Source organism: Sciurus carolinensis, chromosome 1 (assembly GCF_902686445.1).
Source record: "Sciurus carolinensis chromosome 1, mSciCar1.2, whole genome shotgun sequence".
Lineage (NCBI taxonomy): Eukaryota > Metazoa > Chordata > Mammalia > Rodentia > Sciuridae > Sciurus > Sciurus carolinensis.
In genome coordinates this window covers 73,533,932-73,554,963 of record NC_062213.1, presented here as the reverse complement: position 1 = coordinate 73,554,963, position 21,032 = coordinate 73,533,932, and the positions used below count along the sequence as shown (strand labels likewise).

At 36.1% G+C, this 21,032-nt stretch overlaps 1 protein-coding gene across 6 annotated transcripts in view; it reads left to right on the top strand.

Moving 5' to 3' along the window:
* The window catches only part of Chd7 (chromodomain helicase DNA binding protein 7), a 184,851-nt gene that overhangs the window by 124,828 nt on the left and 38,991 nt on the right, over nt 1-21,032 (top strand). For 5 of the 6 annotated variants that reach the window (XM_047542087.1, XM_047542105.1, XM_047542060.1 and 2 more), the window contains exons 7-13: nt 3,343-3,398; nt 9,360-9,474; nt 12,743-12,826; nt 14,272-14,409; nt 14,506-14,627; nt 15,011-15,254; nt 16,425-16,601. In XM_047542087.1, the coding sequence (XP_047398043.1) occupies nt 3,343-3,398; nt 9,360-9,474; nt 12,743-12,826; nt 14,272-14,409; nt 14,506-14,627; nt 15,011-15,254; nt 16,425-16,601 (936 nt within the window). The remainder of the gene's footprint in view (nt 1-3,342; nt 3,399-9,359; nt 9,475-12,742; nt 12,827-14,271; nt 14,410-14,505; nt 14,628-15,010; nt 15,255-16,424; nt 16,602-21,032) is intronic. The other variant, XM_047542096.1, reaches the window with a different exon arrangement.

Here is a 21,032-nt window from a genome sequence, read left to right as displayed (position 1 = left end):
CATTGGTGTGTTGCTTTAAACACATGTATATATGCATGAGGCCTAGTGGAAGGGCCATAGTTTGAATCCTGAGGTAGATAAAGGTGTGTGTCTGTGTGTGAATGGATGTGTGGATTGCATAAAAATTAATTCTTTTGTTTTCCACATTTAGTCATAGTCCTTTCTGCTATGAGCCCTCTATATTTGGAGAAAAATTCAAATCCTTTTTGGATCAGAATATCAAAAATAGCTTTAAAGACAAATTGTGACTACATTTTATTAAATTTTTTTATTTTACTTTATCTGCATACTATATATATTTTTTAAAGACTTATTTTAAATTTCAGAGGTTGGCCTTAATTCTCCCTAGTTGAACCCAGCAAAAAAAGGAGAGAAAGAGAGAGTATGAAGTTAAGGCAGGACTCTTAATTTCATTTATTATCATGTCCTTGTTTTCTCCCTAGTATGCAATAGGTTGGGCTGTAAGTAGAAGGGATTCAGGCTCATGTTATCTTTGTTAAAATACTTTTATTGTATTCTTATTGTTATCTTTGTTAAAATACTTTTTCATTCTTTTGAGCATTGTTTAACAAAATTTTTCTATTTTTTTGCACAGTAGTTTGGCTTGGTCCCCTGTAACTACTTAAGTCAGTAATAGAATGCTCAGAAATGGTCATTCAGTTTTTTCAGGCTGTAGGACTATCATTTGCTGGATGGCTATTTCATATCCAAGTGACCAGAGCAGTCATTTTATTGACTGATCAAGGGTTCTGATCATACGAATAATGGAACAAAACTGATTTAATATGGAGCTTTCAATTTGATGTGAATAATAAAGTCTATTTTCATAGACTAGCCACATTTCTCAGGAATATTCTGTTGAACACAGGAAATTACTTACTCTCAAATGTAGTTGTAGCTGTCCAAGAAATAAATGTGAGTGGTGTGTATATGTGTGTAACTAGTGCTTTGATCCTGTTTTCTAGGGGGTGTGCACATTATAGAGTATCTTCTGAAAATTGGGTGATTTGGGGTGTTAGAGGCCATTCAGGTGTCTGCCATTTAGTGAACGATGTTCCTGAGGACTCATGAATTTACACACTTTTGTTAATTATTTTACTTGCAAAAGAAAAGAGGTCAACATGGTCATTTATATGAAAGGAAAAGCTGAAAAATAGCTCTATTTATAGTTCTGGACAAGAAGGTGGTTATCCTTCATGTGTGGTCAGTTAAAGAAAGCAGTGTTATATTTGGAGCCATCCAAAAGATATAGGCCCTCAGGCAATGCCGCAGCAGTCCAGGTGCTGCTAAATAAGGTCTCAGAACCAAGTCCCCTCTTCTCGGACAGCTCCAAATCCTCTTTCTAGGTATCTTCACAGCAGGTTCCCAAAGGAATGGTGGATCATGACAAGAAAATGGGTATTGATGAGAGTTGGGGACAGATGGCTGTTAAGAGTCAGAGCTTTCTGGGAACAGAACTGAAACAGAATGAAAACTGTCTCTACTGTTCAAGATTTGATCACGTGTGTTTTGGTGCCCACTTTGAATTATGGGATGGTGAGACCATTTCAAATAAGATAGGACAAGATGAAAGAGAAGATCAGAAAGAGAAATTAGAGGAAATAATAGAGCATAGAAATGATAAATCTTACCTGATCACTTCCTAAAAGAAGTATAACTTGTGGGGGTGGGGGTTTGGCAGGGAGAAAACCTCTTGCAGAATTGAAAGAGATTAATATCAAATGATACTTCAGGTTCCCTTCTGGGTTTGGATTTTATGATATGCTGAGAGGCATCGAAAGATCTAGTCTCATGCTTGCTTCCCATTTTCTCTGGTTGTGGACCATCTCACCTTTGCCTTTTTGTTGGAATCTCTAATTCTGTGTAAAGATAAAAGTAGGATGGGGAAATACTAGGACTGGAAAAAAGTGAGGTGTGTCCTGAATAGATTGGTACTTGAATCAGCTGGAATTTTATCAATTAATTACAGGTCTACGTGGTTCCTTTACCCATTTCATTTTTAATTTTCATTTTGGGTAACTAAAAGTCTAAGCATAGGTGTGGTGTTATGAATACATTGATTTAAAAAGTTGCTTTATAGTTATACCTTTCAAAGACTCATCAGGGCATGACCAGATGTTAATAGGTGTTGACCACACTCCTGAGTATTCAGTCTTCTTATTGGTAATCTCTAGACAGGTGAAAACTTTGAAATGCAGGTTTAACTGATACAGGTGAAAGTTTCAAAGAAAAGTTTTAAGTTCACAGTAGTTTGAAAATTATAAATTGAAGGAAATTGTCATCCCTTTGAATGCCAGAGTATTTTCCGGGTGTCTTTGCTCTTTCATTTGTCCTCTGCCACGTTCCTACTTGCCTTAATTTTCTTTGAACCATCTATGAGCCAGCATAGCACCCACGAATGACCCTCTAGACAGGCTTGGGGCCTGTTATACAAGTGCAAGAGCAATCGCTAAACATCTGTAAGGGGTGTTTATGTTTTACTTTCCTGCTTTATTTGATCAAATGTTCCAGAAGAAAATTACATATTATGACTTGTTTAACAACCTAAAACCAAAAAGAAGGGGGATGGGGAGATGTCTGAAATACCATGTAAACGTTATCTTCTGCATATGCATCAGCAGGTAGGATCAAGAAGATGTTATAGATAATCTTGCCACTGAAAACTCAATTTGGCTGACATGTATCACAATTTTAACCCTACCTAAATGTAGTATTTGGAGTGTTAATTTTATTTGGCTGCTATGTATGTGAGACATCTTGTCTGAGAGATTTAATTGTACCACTGAGTAAAACTAGAACTATGAATAGTGATGCACTGAAATTACAGCATTAGAACAAGGTTTAGTTTTATATGGTTTCTTGTTTAGAGTTATTAACTATATGGAGAAATAAATGTCTTTTAAATATTTTAAAACATTACAAAACCCACAATGTAAAGTTGCCATGAGGCAGCCAAAAATAATACATATGGCATTCAGGAGAGCAGTTGCTAATTGGCTGCTGCCTGAGAAAATGGTACACTTGGCGTCTACTTAACACTGTGGGTTTGGCAGGAAGCCAGCCTTGGGGTCAGGTTGTTGTGAATGAAGCTGCATGTGGTTAGGGAGGAGTTAAAATGATTCATGTCTTAGAAGCTCAAGCACATCAAGTAGAGTAGCGTGCAAGGGCCTGAGCTCAGTCCTCATCACACGGGTTCCTACAGCTCACAGCCTGTGCATCTTTCCAAGAAGGTCCTGTACTGCTCTTCTCAGGCCATTTTGTGCTCGTGGGAATAAATCATTACTTTGGAAATATTTGAGTGCACCGTTTTAAGTATTTGCCTGAAATTTTCTTTTGTTGCAGCAGGAATCTGGAGAGGAGGTAGAAGTTGAGGAATTTTATGTGAAATACAAAAACTTGTAAGTAAAAAAAAATTTTTTTTTTCCTTTTAAGGGGGGATATATTTTCATAGTACTAAACAACTTTTTTTTTTAAATTGTGAATTGGGAAACGTCATTTTCTACTAATTTTTGTGTCTTTGATATTTTATGAATTTAATTCTTCTGAAAAAAATGTATAATTGGTGTAAAACTTGACTTTTTTATGTATATAGCCAAGAAGATTTTTTTAGACAAAATAAAAAGTTCTATAACAATAGAGAAATAAATGGAGCAGTAATTGCCTATCCTCCGAGAATAAATTTTACTCTCCAGGGCTGCTCTCCCTCCCTTCATCAGTGCATGGGATGCCGGGCACTTGAGACGAGAACTCTGCTATCAGACGAAGGCTCTAGAAAATCATGACATCACTCAGCCTTTAAAATGCAGTGAGCTATGGTTTTATCTGGGTTTGTTTCTAATATTTGTGTAGTGGACTTGAATTGCATAACTTTAAAAAAGTCTGAACACAGAAACACGGCAAGTTGTCCTCGTGGATTCTGTGTTGTAGATGTAGGCAGTGCACTGGGTCCATATGTGCATTGTGGTGAACCTGCCTGGTTCTAAGGATCAGTAGTTACCCTGTTGAAGAACACCGAGACCATAAAGACAAAAACATTCATTGATAGAGTAAACATTTACCTTACCCTTTTTAAGACAAAGAACAAAAGCACCATTTACATGGTAGGGTTTTTAAAGAGAGGGTTTTGTGAGTTGCTGGAAAAACAGCCTCAGAAAATTTATCCTGCCTTAGAAAATGAAAGCCTCAGGCACCCTGGTTTTCCCAATTCTCCCTTCTTCTAGTTGGCACTGTCTTAATAAACTGATGCCCCTCTGAAGAAGTCGCAAGCAAAACTCTTTTACCAAGTAAAAAAAGATGGAGATGTCTCTGTCAGTTTTATCTCAAGAGTTCCATGCAATACAGAGTCTAGCAGTAAAATGCTCAGTAAACGTTAGCGGTCATCGTCATTTTGTCCTCAGAGCATGATGAGTTTACACATGTGGGAATTATGCGTAGGACATAATTTTCTGTGGCTGAATCCTTAAGGAGAGAAGTCAAGATAGGTAAGGAGGAGGTAAATCAGAGGTAAGGGCTCCCTTGTGGAAGTAGAACAAAGTCAAAATGAGAACAGAGTTTAAGTACTGGTTATAAAAAATGGACACCACTAGACAGGCATCCAAATCATAGTGACCCTGGGCCTGGAAGTGCCTCCATTCGTTTGAGCCTATTCATGATTCTAGAAAAGGGTACAGGTACAGGAGAGTTGAGTCCTCAGTCACTTGAGTTGAGGCAAAGGGAGTTCTAAAATGAGCGTTCCTCTCTACTGTTGTTAAGATATCAGGGAAATTAGGATTTCTATAAAACTAACAGTTTTTGTCAGTCTGTTTTGACATAATTTCAGATTTATAGGAAAAATGTGGGAAGAATTCCTGTTTTTCTTTTGGAAATTCATACATATCTTCTGTAAAAATACTTAGGGATTATGAAATATTATAATAACTGATAAGTGGTGGTTTACTAATTCCATCATTCTTTCTAGATTCATTAGTTGGGTCTCTGCTGTAAGGAAGACCTTTACTACCTTGCCCATTGGTTAATTTACAGCTGTGTAGACTTGAGGAGTCTCATTGTAGTGAATGGGTTATAATTCTTTACTGTTGTGCTATTATTTACTGTCTTTATGCCTTTCTTGTCTGCATCTTTCTTTGAGCATTGGCACCAGAGAATGTTCCAGGCTCAACCTGTGACTTCCCTTTTCAGTCCTGGAATCAGTTATTGCTACAAGGAACCTTGGTGTTGTTTTGATGAGGGCATTTCCAAACTGAGATTTGGACTTTGCTGTTTTCATTGCTACTAAGGAGCCATGGCTACCCATCCCTCTCAGTGGATAGGGCTGGAATAGTGGAAATCATTTGCTTTAGTTTATAGGAATCCTCATTCTTTGCTCAGTTGCATAGTACTCCACTGCATGGTTATACCACAGCTATTCTATTATGTGAGCATGTAAATGGCTTGTGATATTTTACAATTACTAATAATGCTACAAGATGTATTCCCATGCATGCCTATACATATTTTCAAATTGTTGAAGACACAGTTTCGGGGTAAATTCCTACAAGTGGAATTGCTAAATCAAAAGGCAAATATACATGTAGTTTTGAGAGATTCTGCCAGATTCCCTTCTATAAGGATTGTGTGTCTGTATTCCCTTCAGCAGTATATGTGCACCTGTTTTTTCACATCCTTCCTAATGTGTATTGTCTTTAATTATTGTGAGAGATTGCGTTTCACAGAAGTTTTAGTCAGAATTTTCTCTTGCTGTGAATAAGAACATCTTTCCATTAACTTAATCACCACACTTATATTGTAACTTGTCTGTGTATGTCTTTTTCTGTCATGCTTTCCTCAATTTTTAAGTGTTGTTTTATATTAGTACTTTATTTGGGTTGTAGCTGTACTTGTCTTTTCTGTTTTTGTTGCCTTCTGACTTGATTTATGGTATTTATTGCATTATAAATTTTTTTAAAAATGTATTATAGTTGTATGTCTTTTATTGTATCTGACTTTTGTGTTATAGATAGAAAATCCTTCTCCATACCCATGTTGAAGAAGAATTAGCCCATGTTTTCCTCTAGTACTTGCATGGTTTCATTTTCCCTGTCTAGATGCATGATTCATTTTTGTATCATTCTGGTATCATTCTTGTGGTGTAAGACATGTCTCTAATTTTACTCATTTCCAAATACAGTCATACATCACTTAATTACAGGGCTCCATTCTGAGAAACACAGCGTTAGTTAATTTCCCCATTGTGTGAACACCATAGAGTGCACATACACAAATGGTATGTGTCAGTCATTCCACATGGCCTCTTGAAGTAGCCAAGAGACGGTGGAGATGAGGTGTATGAAGCTGCTGCCAGGTAACTTGGCATGCTCTTTTACAGTAAACTTTCCAAATACAAGGAGTTCACTTTAAAATCATGATGAAAGGATAGTTTACTAAATACATAAGCATTTGTACAGTAACATAATTGTTTATTATTGAGAATTATAAATGGTGCATAATTGTGTGTGCTATGCTTTTGTGTGACAGGCAGTGTAGTAGGTCTGTGTACACCAGCATCACCACAAACACAAGTACATGTTTTGATATGACATTAAGATGGCTACAGCATCGCTAGGCAGTGGAAAATATTCAGCTCCATTAGAAACTTATGGGACCACCATCTTATGTGGTCTGTTATTGACTAAAACTTACATTGACCAAAACAAATATAGCACATGACTGTATTTTTCTAATGCTGTTACTAAAATGTCTGTCTTTGCCACAGTGATTTGAGATGCAGTCTTCATCATGTGCCAACACTGTGTATTTATTGGGGTCTATCACTGGACTTTATTCCTTTGATCTGTGTCTGTGTTTATGAGCCAGAATCACATTTACTCACAGAGGCTTTATAGTATACTTGATTGTCTGGTGGATCTAGTTTTCCCTTGTAATATCTCCTTTTGAATGTTTTTTTGAATATTCTTGCATCTTTATTTTTATGTAGAAAATCTTGGATTAACTTTTATAGTTCCATAAAAAAATTGTTTTTATTTATATTGTATTAAGTTTACAAGTTTATGATTTAGGATGTTGAGTTGTACTGTATAAAAATAGACTGTCTTTCCAGTTGGTTCAGTGATAATCTCATGTCTTTAAAGAATGCCTTTAAATATTTCCTTATATGAATTTTGTACATTTCTAATTAAATACCTTGCTAAGTATTTACTTCATCTTTGTTGGTATTATAAAAGTGATTTTCACAAGCATCATGTGTTCTTACTGGTTATTGTTTGTGTGAAGCTAAAGAAAAATTATGTTTTGAAATGAAAAAAGTTTTTGAGGGGAGTACTAGGGATTGAACTCAGGGTTACTTGAGCCACATCCCAGCCCTATTTTGTATTTTATTTAGAGACAGGGTCTCGCTGAGTTGCTTGGTGCCTCACTTTTGTTGAGGCTGGCTTTGAACTCAGGATCCTCCTGCCTCAGCCTCCAGAGCCATTGGGATTATAGACATGGGCCACCACACTGGACTGAGGTTTTGTTTTTCATAGTGACTCAAAACTATGTCATTTGTAGGGTCTGGTTTGGATTATTTCTTATTAGTTTTATGATATTTTTCATTTAGTTTACTCCTTTGTAACATTTTCCTTAGTATTTCAGATGGAATTACTATTACTGTTCCATCAGTGAGATTTTTTTTTCCTTGTTTGCCTTAATTCTGTACTCAAACATGACAGTCAACATTGGACTTTCCTCTTCCTTTTTCTTCCTCTTTCTCCCTTATTAAACCTCTAGAGTGGATTATCATCAGGGGTTGGAAAGCAGAGTCACTGGCTGAAATTCTCAACATAGTTTACAAGTAGGAGAGCAGGGCCGGACCCCTTGCATAAGTGCCTGTGTCCAGCGGGGGACAAGGGAAGGCTGCTGGTGCTTTCTGTGCATTTTCCCCTCGCCCAAGACAGAAATACTGCTTGCACACGTGCCTTTTTCAATCAAATAACTGGAAGACTAGAGTAGGTTATTTTTATATTTGTTTCTGATTATGGCAGCATTTATCTAACTATTTGAAATGTGAATTAACTCAAAGTAGAAAATAAGATACTTGAAATGTTACTACTCAGAAGTAATCATTATTAACATTCTGATGCATTTTCATTTGGTCTATTTTCCATGCATGCACAGATTTTTAAAAAATATTTTTTGAGTTGTTGATGGACCTTTATTTTATTTATTTATATGTGGTGCTGAGTATCAAACCAGTGCTTCACACATGCTAGGCAAGCGCTCCACCACTGAACTACAACCCCAGCTCCCACAGGTTTATATTAAATCACATCTGTATAATGCACATGTACTTAAGATCCTTTTCTCCTATAGTCAGTTCTACCTTTGAAAATGTGTCTTAGACATTGCATAAATATCAATTTTGTGGCATTACATATCACAAGAATTTTCCATATTATTAATCATTTTAAAAAGGTTTTAAAATAACTGCATAATTTCTAGGTAGCAGTATCTTGATTCTGAAATAGGTATACATTCAAGCATTGCATTTTTTTTTTTTTTTTTTTTTTAAGTTATCATCAGAAAGAGAGATGAGACAGGAGAGGCTTTTGCTGGGCAGGGAGAAGATGACGGTACAAAAGACTTGAAATATCAAACAGAAGAATGTGGGAGGTACCATACATTAACTTTGCGCCTAGGAGTCACAGGAAGGAAAAGGGAGGGTTGAGTGTGTTCATGATCAGGTTAGGGAAGGCAGAAAAGGCCTCAAGGTGGGGAGTCTGAAATGGGTGGGACTTGCCCATTGCAAGTGTGGACCTGATGAATGGAAGTTCACCAGGGAAGTTGTTTCAACTCCTGGAAGAGCACAGACTGGGAGACAGGAACTGAGCGGGTATGTGGGCCATGGGCGAGGGTACAGATGGTGGTCCTCTCCTCCTGATTGCTCTAGAAACATTGGGTCTGGTTCACTTTGGGGACAGGCATGATAGGCCTTGTGTAAGCCATGAGCACACAATACCTCTTCTTTCTCAATAATAAAAGGCTCAAAGCATAAATTCACAATTAAGTCCACCCTGTAGTACTAGTTGTTTTATATCGAAGTATAATCCATTCACTTATGAAAAAACCTTGTTTTTAGGCCTTTTTCTGCTTTTGATTTTTTTTTCATTTGTTTTGGGTAAGAGAATGGAGGCTTGGGGCAGAAGGTGAATTTTAGGCACTGTTATTGATTCTGCGTTACTCTACTTGTTATATTGAATGGTACTAAGCATCCCTGTAAGTAAGTGAGCAGGTTACTTTGTTAATGATCTGTTTAGTTAATTTTTTTAATAATAAAAGACACATCAAAGGATTATTTTCTATGTGTTATTATTTTGTTCTTTCAGCTCTTATCTTCATTGTCAATGGGCATCAGTAGAAGATCTGGAAAAAGATAAGAGAATTCAGCAAAAGATTAAACGATTTAAGGCAAAACAGGGCCAGAACAAATTCCTTTCAGAGGTATGAGATACCTGGCTACTTTTCTAAAGTATTTGCTTTATTAAAATAGTCTGAATTTTTAATTTCAGCAACTTATTAAGAAAAACTACTTTGCTTCATTTGATGCTGTTACTTGCATATTGGTTACTGGTTATTGCTAAAAATTTTGTAAAGAGGAAATTTCTCATTCTTCCTGTTGCTGAGTCTAGAAGATACTGGTTCTTAAGATATTATGTGGAAATAGAGGTGATAGTGTGATTAAAATCTTGTAATGAAAATGCAGTTAGTAGTTGATGAGAAAAGCAAGTAGACTTAAGTTCTGTTTAGAGTTGGCAGGTAAAAATAAACTCTACAGTCAATATGAAGTACAAGTTCCAGTCTAACTTCTGTTGGGAAAAGTATATGGAAATTTTCTCCTATTCAAGTCAGTGCTTGTTTTCACAAGTGCTGTGCCATGCTGTAGAAGCTGGTGTGGTGTCTCTGCCTGCACTCCTGAATCCTGGGTTGTCAGTTGTGGAAAGATGGCAGTGCCAATTGCAGGGGAGAAAACCTGCATGTACAAGAAGTGCTAGGTTATTCCCTCCCAGCATAGTCAATTGCATATATATGTATTTTTAAATGCTTTCACAAGCTGCTTACTGGGGTCTCTAGACTTTTGAGCACCAGTTTGGCTTTCACTTGTAACCTCAAAGCGATGAAAGAAAATCTCTAATATTGAAAGAAAAGATTTGCTGATTTCTTAGTTCCCCTCCTTATAAAAAAATTAACTGAATGTAAACTAAAGGATGAAAATGAATGCAAAATAATACCTGCTTAACATCCTTCCGTGTACTGCCACCCATTGTGGAGATGAGAAGTGTGAAACACAAGAGCATTTAGTATTTCGATGTCACAGAATCCTTAGAATCTTGGGTGACCAGTCTCTGCTGTCCTGGAACCAGATCTCTGTGATCCCAGCTAGCGGGCACTTAAGACTGTACTGGACAGAGATCTGACCAGTGCTCTTCCACAGACCCCCATCTGTATCAACAGCTGTGTGGCTTGAGGGCCCAGCCTGATGGGCAGTGTAGTAGTTTGTATTGAGTGACAAAGAGTTACTTGAATATGACTCAGTTCTTACACCTCAGAGAATATTAACATATTTGTTTTTTGAAAGGTTGGTTTTGAGGAAAATATTATGAGTTTGTTTCTCCTGCCCTTCTTAGAGAAACTAGTTTGAATTTTTGTGATATTAGGTGAGTTGAAATCATTAGCCTCCCTCCAGAAAGATACCATATGTTCTACTGACCTTTTTTGAATATCTGTGGGAGGAAAAATGGAAAAAGTACAATGACAGCTTTCCTCCATCCTTAAATTCTGGGCCTGTTTATTAAATTTATTTGGTCTCTGTTTCCTGTGGTCACATGGTCTTTATGGATTTGTGCCTGGCCCTAGCTACATAGCCTGTTTGTCTGAACCTGTTGTCTCTGTGAATTGCATGTACCATGACTGGAAAACATTATCTTGCTTGTAAATTGGCAACCAGAAATTTTAAGTTCTGTCCTGAATGGGAGTTGGCAGAGAAGAATAACAACACACCTCATCCCTGCTTTTACATTCCCACTCCTCCCCTCCATTCACACACCCCTACTTGTTTGTTTTATGCCACAAGTGATCATGGCTTCAAGTATTCTAAAGCTCTACTACTTTCAGATTTTCAGTTTCAGTTTCTTTTACATTCTTTGTTGCATGTTGGGCTCCTTATAAATCTGCTGCACCTAAAGTGTCTGTTTAAAAAAAAAAATTGTTTAGACTAGAAATTTCATCACATGCATGATGACAAACATTACTCAGTTAATGGGTAGAGATGTAGGAAAAGTTCAACTCAGCATTGAATATGAAAACTTATGTTGACGAACAAGTTGTCTTAAAGAGAGCTCTTGCAGTCAAAACCTGCTTTGTGGAACATATTAGGGTTCCTGTTGTATATGAATAAGTAATACATACATATTGTTTCTCTCAATCTAGAAGCTTCTGAGAAAACCAGCGCATTAGCACGTTAACATTGTAACTTAACTGGACATTTCATTGCCATGTTTTTCCTTGCTGTTCACCTGTGTGAAAAAACCTGAGATAGTTGGAGCACATTTTTTGTATTTTTGGTTTTTGGTTCATAAGTCACAATTCAAAGGACCCAACTGAGTGTTTTAAGTGGGCTTGGTAGCCCAGAGAATGTTCGTTCTCCTTGACAGTGTGCGACTGATAGCTTATCTTTTCAACCTGTAATGGTGTCTAAGTGACATCTAATTTGCCTTTTGTTAAGTGTTTTAACACAGCTATATTATTAACCTGTAGCACCACATAATGATGTATATTTGGCTTTCTTTTTTTTTTTTTAATTCATTTTTATTGTAAATAAATGGGATACATCTTGTTTCTCTGTTTGTACATGAAGTAGAGGCATATACCATTTGTGTAATCATTATCTTTGGCTTTCTAACTCAGATATGAAAACTTATTTGACCCTGGCTGCTTCTGAGTATGACTTGGTCTATAACTTCCTTTTGAGCCATATGCTATTCTTTCACATGAGATAACTTTGTGAACAAGTAGTTTTGCTTTAGTTTTGTAAAAATTGTTGAAATATTGACTAAAGAATTCAATTATTTTAGGCCTCATTTCTGTATCCTGAATTCTTTTACCTACTCTACATTCAGTACAAATAAATTATTCACACATATAAGATTCATGACAAGACTATTATTCTAAGTGAGGTACTAATACTGATTAGTAAAGACTACCAAACATCATAAACTTTTTCATGCTAAAAAAAGAAATCCATTGGCTTCAGTGTTTATAGCTTTTGAATAACATTCTGTAAATGATGCTATAGACCACCAGGCAACTCAAGTAGTGATGAGACTCCAGTAGCACTTCATGAGCATGGCTCTGATTCTTTATTGCAAACTGTAGTTTCAAGAATGCTAAATGCATTGCATGCCATAAGCCTTTTGGATTGCTCATTAGTGAATTGTAATTTCACACTTCATTTAAAATATTCTTAAACATTCTCTCACAGTAAAAGGTTTCACACAGTAATTAAAAGACTCTGTTAACAAAGTCTAAGAAGTCTAGTTTCCTCATGGGGAATGATTTTGCTAAATTGTAGCATTTCAATTAATATAATAGAATCTGCCAAATATAAATTTTGTATCACTATGATCCAAAATATTATTGCCTTGTGAAAAGTGAAACAGTGTTTCCTGTCAGGAAATAAACATTTTACTTCTTTTTTCCCCCTTTGGTGCAGATTGAGGATGAGCTTTTTAATCCAGATTATGTGGAGGTTGACCGGATAATGGACTTTGCACGTAGCACAGATGACCGGGGAGAGGTAATAGGAGATCATTTGTATTACAGAATGGTGGTTCAGGCAGCTCTTGTGTTTAGAGATGAGAGAAACCTAGACCTATTCCTGTTCAGAGCCTTGGATCGTGATACACGTTATCTAAAATTTAATTGGAATTTAATGATTTGTTATTTTATGATATAATAATAACAACACTCAATATGTTTTTTGTTTAGAGCTTTTTAAAAAAGACTAACTTTCAATCTGAACTACTTTGACATTTTTCACAATTCTAGAACATGATCAATAAAGACTTCAGTGCATTTTGGTGTGTACCTATTATGTAGCACAAAGTTCCTTTATGTAGTCAAGAGTACTGTGGTAGCAGGATTGGGTTTAATGTTATTTAGCTTTGGACTTCCTTAGTGAAGTTGGTAAACTTCGTTTAACAAGGTACACAGAGGCTAATAGAAAATATTTCTCTCCATGAGATCCCAGACCTGGCATTTTCTGTTGCTTTGCAAACCCTACAAGCTTGTAAAGAACATTTGATAGGAAAGTAAGAATAAAAACAATTCTAGTGATTTCTGAGCATGTGTCTTGGTGACATGTGCTGACCTGCCATGAGTTCTGTCATTCCTGACTGCTTCTAGTAAACTGAGTTTTGTTTTAAGTGTTTGGATCTTGCTTATCTAGGGAGACTTGTCAGGAGACTCCCATGTTACTCTGAATTCTAGATAGTGAAATTCCATGAGATTTCAAAGACTGTAACAGTATTTTTATTTTTCTAATTTTACTTAGTTATATTTTAAAAAAAATTTTTTTTAAACCTTATTTGCATTGCGCAGCAAATATTTTTAACATCACAACCAGGTCAGTGTACCTTGCTCTTGAAATGAAGGCCAACAAACTGAAGTGTTTTCTAGAGGAAAGACAAAGAGGAAATCCTACTGATCTGCATTACTCAAAGTATTTTGCCCTTCAGTCTTCTAGAGCTCAAATTCAGTATTTTAAAAATGTGGTTATATACAAACAACATCTCTTTCTCCAAGGGAATGGCAGATATCCTAATAAATTTGCCTATTTTTCATTCTTTAAGAAACTAGTCAATTATATAAACGTGTAAGTATGCAATGATTTTACTTCAGAAGCCTGAATCATATGCTTAATGATGTGCACAGGGGAAAATGAGGCTCAAATTTAGCTTCTTGGTATTTACCAGCTATTCCTGTATACTTTCTGGCTTTTGAACATGACCAGTGATTTAGGTTAAAAGTTAATTTTGTTCTAATAATGCCCTATAATTCTGTTTCCAGTTTAGACTGGAGGCAACTATTTAGTAGTGGGTATAGTTTTAAGACATCTGCCAATTTGGTGTTCCCGACACTGAGGTAGCATCTATTGATAGATGAAATAGAGCACATATTTTTCCTTAACATATTATATTTGGTCAAGTGAATTCAATTTTGGTTTATTTAAACCTGGTCCAGCCTGTGACTCATTATCTGGTGAAGTGGTGCTCACTTCCCTATGAAGACAGCACGTGGGAGCTGAGGCAGGACATAGATCAAGCAAAGATCGAAGAGTTTGAGAAACTCATGTCCAGGGAGCCGGAAACAGAGCGTGTGGTAAGAATTGGCTCATGATAGAGGATTTAATTTGAAAATAGCATAGTGGCGTGGTCTTCAAGAAACCACTAATGGGATTTACTATATTTGAAACAGGAGCGACCTCCTGCTGATGATTGGAAGAAATCAGAGAGTTCCAGGGAGTATAAAAACAATAACAAACTCAGGGAATACCAGTTGGAGGGAGTGAACTGGCTGCTTTTCAATTGGTACAACATGTATGTACAACATGTTCGTCTTTACTTTTTCTAAAAGATTGTAGCTCTTTGAAGTTATTGGAAATAGTAATCAAAAAGAATATAAATAATATTTAGCTCTAATGAAAAATTTTTAAAAAGCAAGCATTGGTAACAGTCAATATTTATTCAACAAATGTCTATACAGAGATTGACAAATATGTAGGAGCAATTTCATTTCTTAGATAATTTTGTTTAAAAATGTATTTTGTTGACTCTAAAAAAATCTAAATCCATATGGATATGCATTCGTGAGTAATGTCTGTGTGGTTGTGTGTGTGTGTATTTAGATAGATATATAGATAGATATAAAAGAGAGCAGTATCTGAACTCACTAAACTTTCTTATTTTTTTTCCCTCTAAAGGCGAAACTGCATTTTAGCAGATGAAATGGGTTTGGGAAAAACTATCCAGTCCATTACATTTCTCTATGAGATATATTTGAAAGGAATCCATGGCCCTTTTTTAGTAATTGCCCCATTGTCCACAATCCCCAACTGGGAAAGGGAATTCCGAACCTGGACAGAGTTGAACGTGGTTGTGTATCATGGGAGTCAAGCTAGTCGTCGGACCATTCAGTTGTATGAAATGTACTTCAAAGATCCCCAGGTAAAATTTTAGAGATTGTATTCCTTATGCTCATTTATGTGCATTTTAAGGTGTTGTGAAAGTTCTGACTTAAAGAGTCACTGTCAGTGACTTGGGGGAAGGTCTCAGTTTTTGTTAAATTGGGAAATTGCTTGAAATTTCTTGCCCAGTTAGTTTGTATTATCTTTCTACAAGTGTGAATACTGCCCTTTATTTTTATAGCATATTTTCATTCTGAATATTTGATTAGAAAATATCTTTACGTTGTATGATCACTGAAATTCATATAATGTATTACCATGTTCGCTTTATTTTGTATTCCTAAGACAAAACTAAACAAAAATGATATTAAAAGTGAATAGAAGAATATGTTGCTAGAAGTGAAAAATATTAGGCATTGCGGAAATCCAAATACACACCAGGGGAGGGATTTATACTTTGGCTTTTAGTAGCAACTGCTATAATTTTTCTTATTCTCAGTGCTTGCTTATAAAATTATATTAACAGTGGAACATTATGAATGATGTGATAAGGAAGGATCATGTGTGTTAAAACAGTTTTAAACTGTAAGTAGTAAATGGAAGTCCATTCTGTAATTGAAAATAAGAGAGTTGTTTTATATGTATGTTTGTTTCTGTTTTTAAACCTGAATTCTAACATACAATTATGTAATTATAGGAGAAAATATTTAAATCTATATTTTAATATTTGAGATTTGGGAATTATAAGTTCTATCCTAAGTGAATGTTTTTTCATTTCCAGTGTTTTAGCATTTTATAGGAAGTGCCAAAAGAATAAAATGAGTTGCAAAAGTTAAAACAAAAAAATTTTTTTTAAAGTTTCAAAAGTTAGCGTAGCACCCAGTCTCTTTGGCCTTTCACTGTATATGAAGTCTGCAGGGTGTCAATAGATTGTGCATTTACTGGTACTTTACTGCTTGTGATCTAGAAGAAAATTGTATCTGAAATACAGTAACAGTTTTCTAATTAGTTTTTTTAAAGAAAAGATTTCAAAACTTTGTTTTTTCATAGTACCTTAAAGCCTCCAAAATAACTTTTAAAACAGAATATGTTATCAACAATGAAGATGGAACCAAAGAGATAAATACTTCTGTTTTATGCTATGCATTCATCCTCAAAATTATCAGTGTAATCATTAGTGCTAAATAACGATTCTGAGTTGTTCTTGTAGGGTCGCGTGATAAAGGGGTCCTATAAGTTTCATGCCATCATCACTACATTTGAGATGATTTTGACTGATTGTCCCGAGCTGCGGAATATTCCATGGCGCTGTGTGGTTATCGATGAAGCCCACAGGCTGAAGAATAGGAACTGCAAGCTATTGGAGGGACTCAAGATGATGGACTTGGTCAGTGATCATATTGGTGATTTCATTGAGCCTGAATAGAATTGTGTCTGACTTGGTAGTTGCACTGCTCTGAATTTGACCTATGCCTCTCTTCACAGGCTATCTGCAAAACCTGTGCAATGTCATGATGTATTCTGAACTCTCCATTATCAAAAATCGTTATTGCCTTCGTAACTGTTAAATTGCATGCTGGTGTTTGTTTTTTTTTTTTGTTTTTTTTTTTTTTTTTAATTGTAAACAAATGGGACACATGTTGTTTCTCTGTACATGGCATAAAGGCATACCATTTGTGTAATCATAAATTTACATAGGGTAATATTGTTTGATTCATTCTGTTATTTTTTCCCTTCCCCCCACCCCTCCCACCCCTCTTTTCCCTCTAAACAGTCCTTCCTTCCTCCATTCTTGCCCCCCTCCCTAACCCTAACTCTAACCCTAACATCAAACCCTCCCACCCCCCATTATGTGTCATCATCCACTTATTAGCGAGATCGTTCGTCCTTTGGTTTTTTGAGATTGGTTTATCTCACTTAGCATGATATTCTCCAGTTTCATCCATTTGCCTGCAAATACCATAATTTTATCATTCTTTATGGCTGAGTAATATTCCATTGTGTATATATACCACAGTTTCTTTATCCATTCATCAATTGAAGGACATCTAGGTTGGCTCCACAATCTGGCTATTGTGAATTGAGCAGCTATGAACATTGATGTGACTGTATCTCTGTAGTATGCTGATTGTAAGTCCTTTGGGTATAGGCCAAGGAGTGGGATAGCTGGGTCAAATGGTGGTTCCATTCCAAGTTTTCTAAGGAATCTCCACACTGCTTTCCAGAGTGGCTGCACTAATTTGCAGCCCCACCAGCAATGTATGAGTGTACCTTTCTCCCCACATCCTCGCCAACACCTGTTGTTGCTTGTATTCTTGATAATCGCCATTCTAACTGGGGTGAGATGGAATCTTAGGGTGGTTTTGATTTGCATTTCTCTTATTACTAGAGATGTTGAACATTTTTCCATATGTTTGTTGCTTGTAGATCTTCTTCTGTGAAGTGTCTATTCATTTCCTTAGCCCATTTGTCGATTAGATTATTTGCACTCTTGGTGTAGAGTTTTTTGAGTTCTTTATAGATTCTGGAGATTAGTGCTCTATCTGAAGTATGATTGGCAAAGATTTTCTCCCACTCTGTAGGCTCTTTCTTTGCATTGCTGATAGTTTCCTTTGCTGAGAGAAAACTTTTTAGTTTGAATCTATCCCAGTTATTGATTCTTGCTTTTATTTCTTGTGCTATGGGAGTCCTGTTGAGGAAGTCTGATCCTAAGCCGACATGTTGAAGCTCTGGACCTACTTTTTCTTCTGTAATCTGCAGGGTCTCTGGTCTGATTCCGAGGTCCTTAATCCATTTTGAGTTTAATTTCGTGCATGGTGAGAGATATGGGTTTAGTTTCATTCTGTTGCATATGGATTTCCAGTTTTCCCAGCACCATTTGTTGAAGAGGCTATCTTTTCTCCATTGCATATTTTTGGCCCCTTTGTCTAGTATGAGAAAATTGTATTTACTTGGGTTTGTGTTCGTGTCCTCTATTCTGTACCATTGATCTACCTTTCTATTTTGATACCAATACCATGCCGTTTTTGTTACTATTGCTTTGTAGTAGAATTGAAGATCTGGTATTGCGATACCCCCCTGCTTCACTCTTTCTGCTGAGGATTGCTTTAGCTATTCTGGGTTTCTTATTCTTCCAGATGAATTTCATAATTGCTTGCTCTATTTCTGTAAGGTATGTCATTGGGATTTTAATTGGAATTGCATGCTGATGTTTTTAAACAGTACTATCCTAGCAGAGTATAAATCAGGATATTTTCACTGATGTGAGTTTAGAATATTTGCTTTACTCTTTTGTTCACAATATTGACTGTTTCATTAACTGTTAAGCCAAGCTTTACTTCAGTGATGATAATTCAATTATGTTCCAGGATTCCTGGGTTTTTCCCTACCAAGGCCAGTTGGACTTGAGGATGCAAGTTCTCAGGAAGTTGGTTATGATAATCTGGTGTTCAGTTTGAATAGATGCATGAAAGTTTGGGGCATTACAAGACCTCAAGTTTGATCTGAAGTTTTATGCCACATCTATCCTATACCCTTCTGCTTTCTATGTGATTAACTTTCCTGGGGGAAATATCATGGAGCCACATAGTGTAGGGAAGTAGAATTTGGTTGATTTGATATGCTCTGTTGCTGCTGTGTGTGTGGTGTCCTAGCAGAAAATTGCTACTTGACCTCTTTTCCTTGTATGACTTTTCACCATAGTTTACAAGTTGGTTATGATCATGTTTTTTTATTTTTAATGTACAGTTTGAAGACAATACTATTGTCATTTAAAATGTATTAGGTGATTTGATGAGCACCAAAAAAGTTTTAAAAGAGATTTTAAAAAATCCCTTTAATGCTGACTTCTATAAATTAATTTGATCTCTTACTAATTGAGAATTGGAGATGGGAAGGAACAGTTTGTATGTTTACAAGTATACTTTTTTTTTTTTTTTTTTTTTAAACCGAAGCCTGGTACTAGTGAAAAGAGCACCTAAAGTCTTTCTTTTGCAGCTTCTTTGAAGCAGCTCCTTTTATTCTTAAATTAAGGAGATTGGATTAGCCTACTATTCTTTTAATTAAAAACAGGCAAAATCAAGTTTTGCTTAAAGGAAGACATCTGACTGTTATATTATTTAGGGTAGACTTTCCCATTTTTCTCCCTAATGAACCATTACAGACACTATCCTATAAGTCTTATGCAAAGTAGTTTACTATTATTTGGTGGCCAATCCACAAGACAAGTGAGAGAGCACTTAGAAACAGAATAGTTTTGAAGACATGTGCTGTGCTTATGGAAGGAGTAACCCCATGGCTCTCTTTGGCTTTTCCAGGTGATCCTTCAGCATTACACTGAAGCATACCTCTATGTGGGGGTACACATTAATGCTCATAGCTACACATAGCTTCTTGAGTAGGGATCCCCTTCTTGGACATCCACTAAGAGATTTATAGACCATTTCCTAAAGACTTACACAGTCCTCTGACCTAGTTTATCTCAGTTGTGTTCTAGTGCTAGTTCATATATTCCCATATTATAGATTCTTACTGCAAAACAATCCTTTATTGATGAGTACAAATTAGTTTTAACTATCACCAGACAATCTAATTATCATGAAAATGCTTTGAAGAATTTTCTGTTACTTATGTTAATATTTCATTAATGGATTAGGATCTGTTGTCCAAATAATTTTCTGTTACACATCACAGTGTTCCTTAAGCCTTTCCCATAATGGCACACATATAAAATGATGATATTTGTATGCCACACTGGGATAAACAGAGATGGCTGCTTACTACCACAGGAGACCAGTCCTGGGGGTCCCTGACTGTCACATCTCTGCTGGTCAGCCCAAGGACTCAGAATACCTGTAACTCATCCCTGGCTGACTTGACTAATAATTTTTTTGATGATCAGGAATTTTTATCTCATAAGAGATGTTTTAAAATGGAAAATGGACATTATTGGTCAGAGGCAGAATATAATTGTATTTTCGCAGCTCTGAACAACTCATTGCTTGGTATTTAAATCATTACTTATAATAAGTATCATTAGAACTTACCCACTTATTACTCTTTGTGTTTCTTTCCTAGAAATAAGTTAGGGTCAAAACAGTGAATAGTAATTGTACCCAGTTACAGTGTAGTTCTTAAGGAGCTCCTACTTCCTGAGCTGTAGTGAGTTAAGTGAAAATGTCCTTTTTAGGGTGATCTCCAGGTTCATTCTCAGGACATGAAGATGACTACTGAGTGTCTTCCCCTCTCCTGAGGAAAGGAAGAGTTTGTGAAGGTGATATATGGAGGGACAGTCACCATCCCCTCAGTTCTCCATGGGAGCTTTGGGAAAGCAGAATTAGCCCCTTGTCCCCCCTTGACAAGAAGAAGCCAGGGAGGTTGTATTAGTTCTTCATCAATTCTGTTTTCTCATCATTTCATTGCTAGGAGGCCCCACACAAATTAAAAAGTCCGCTGAAATGAAACTAAATGCATATCATTTCATCAGAGCTAAAAAGAATGGTAATATTTTCAGGGCAAAAGCATGTCTTCTGTCATAGTGGAGCTTGGAGGTGGTATGGTTGATAGCCTGAATTTCTTAAAGGATGCTTATGATACTGTGTGTAGTAATCCCATATTCTAAAATTATTACCTACTTTCAAACTGAAACCTAGTTTTATTCCATTATTCATATGCAACTGTACAAAAGGGTTATAAGGGTTGTATTTGTAATTTTGTGGTGTATTTGCCTGTTGAGCAGTCATTGAAGTGAAGTAGCATCAAAAAGGAGTTCCTTTCCCTTACACAAATACATTCCTTTTGAAATTAATAAATTATATAC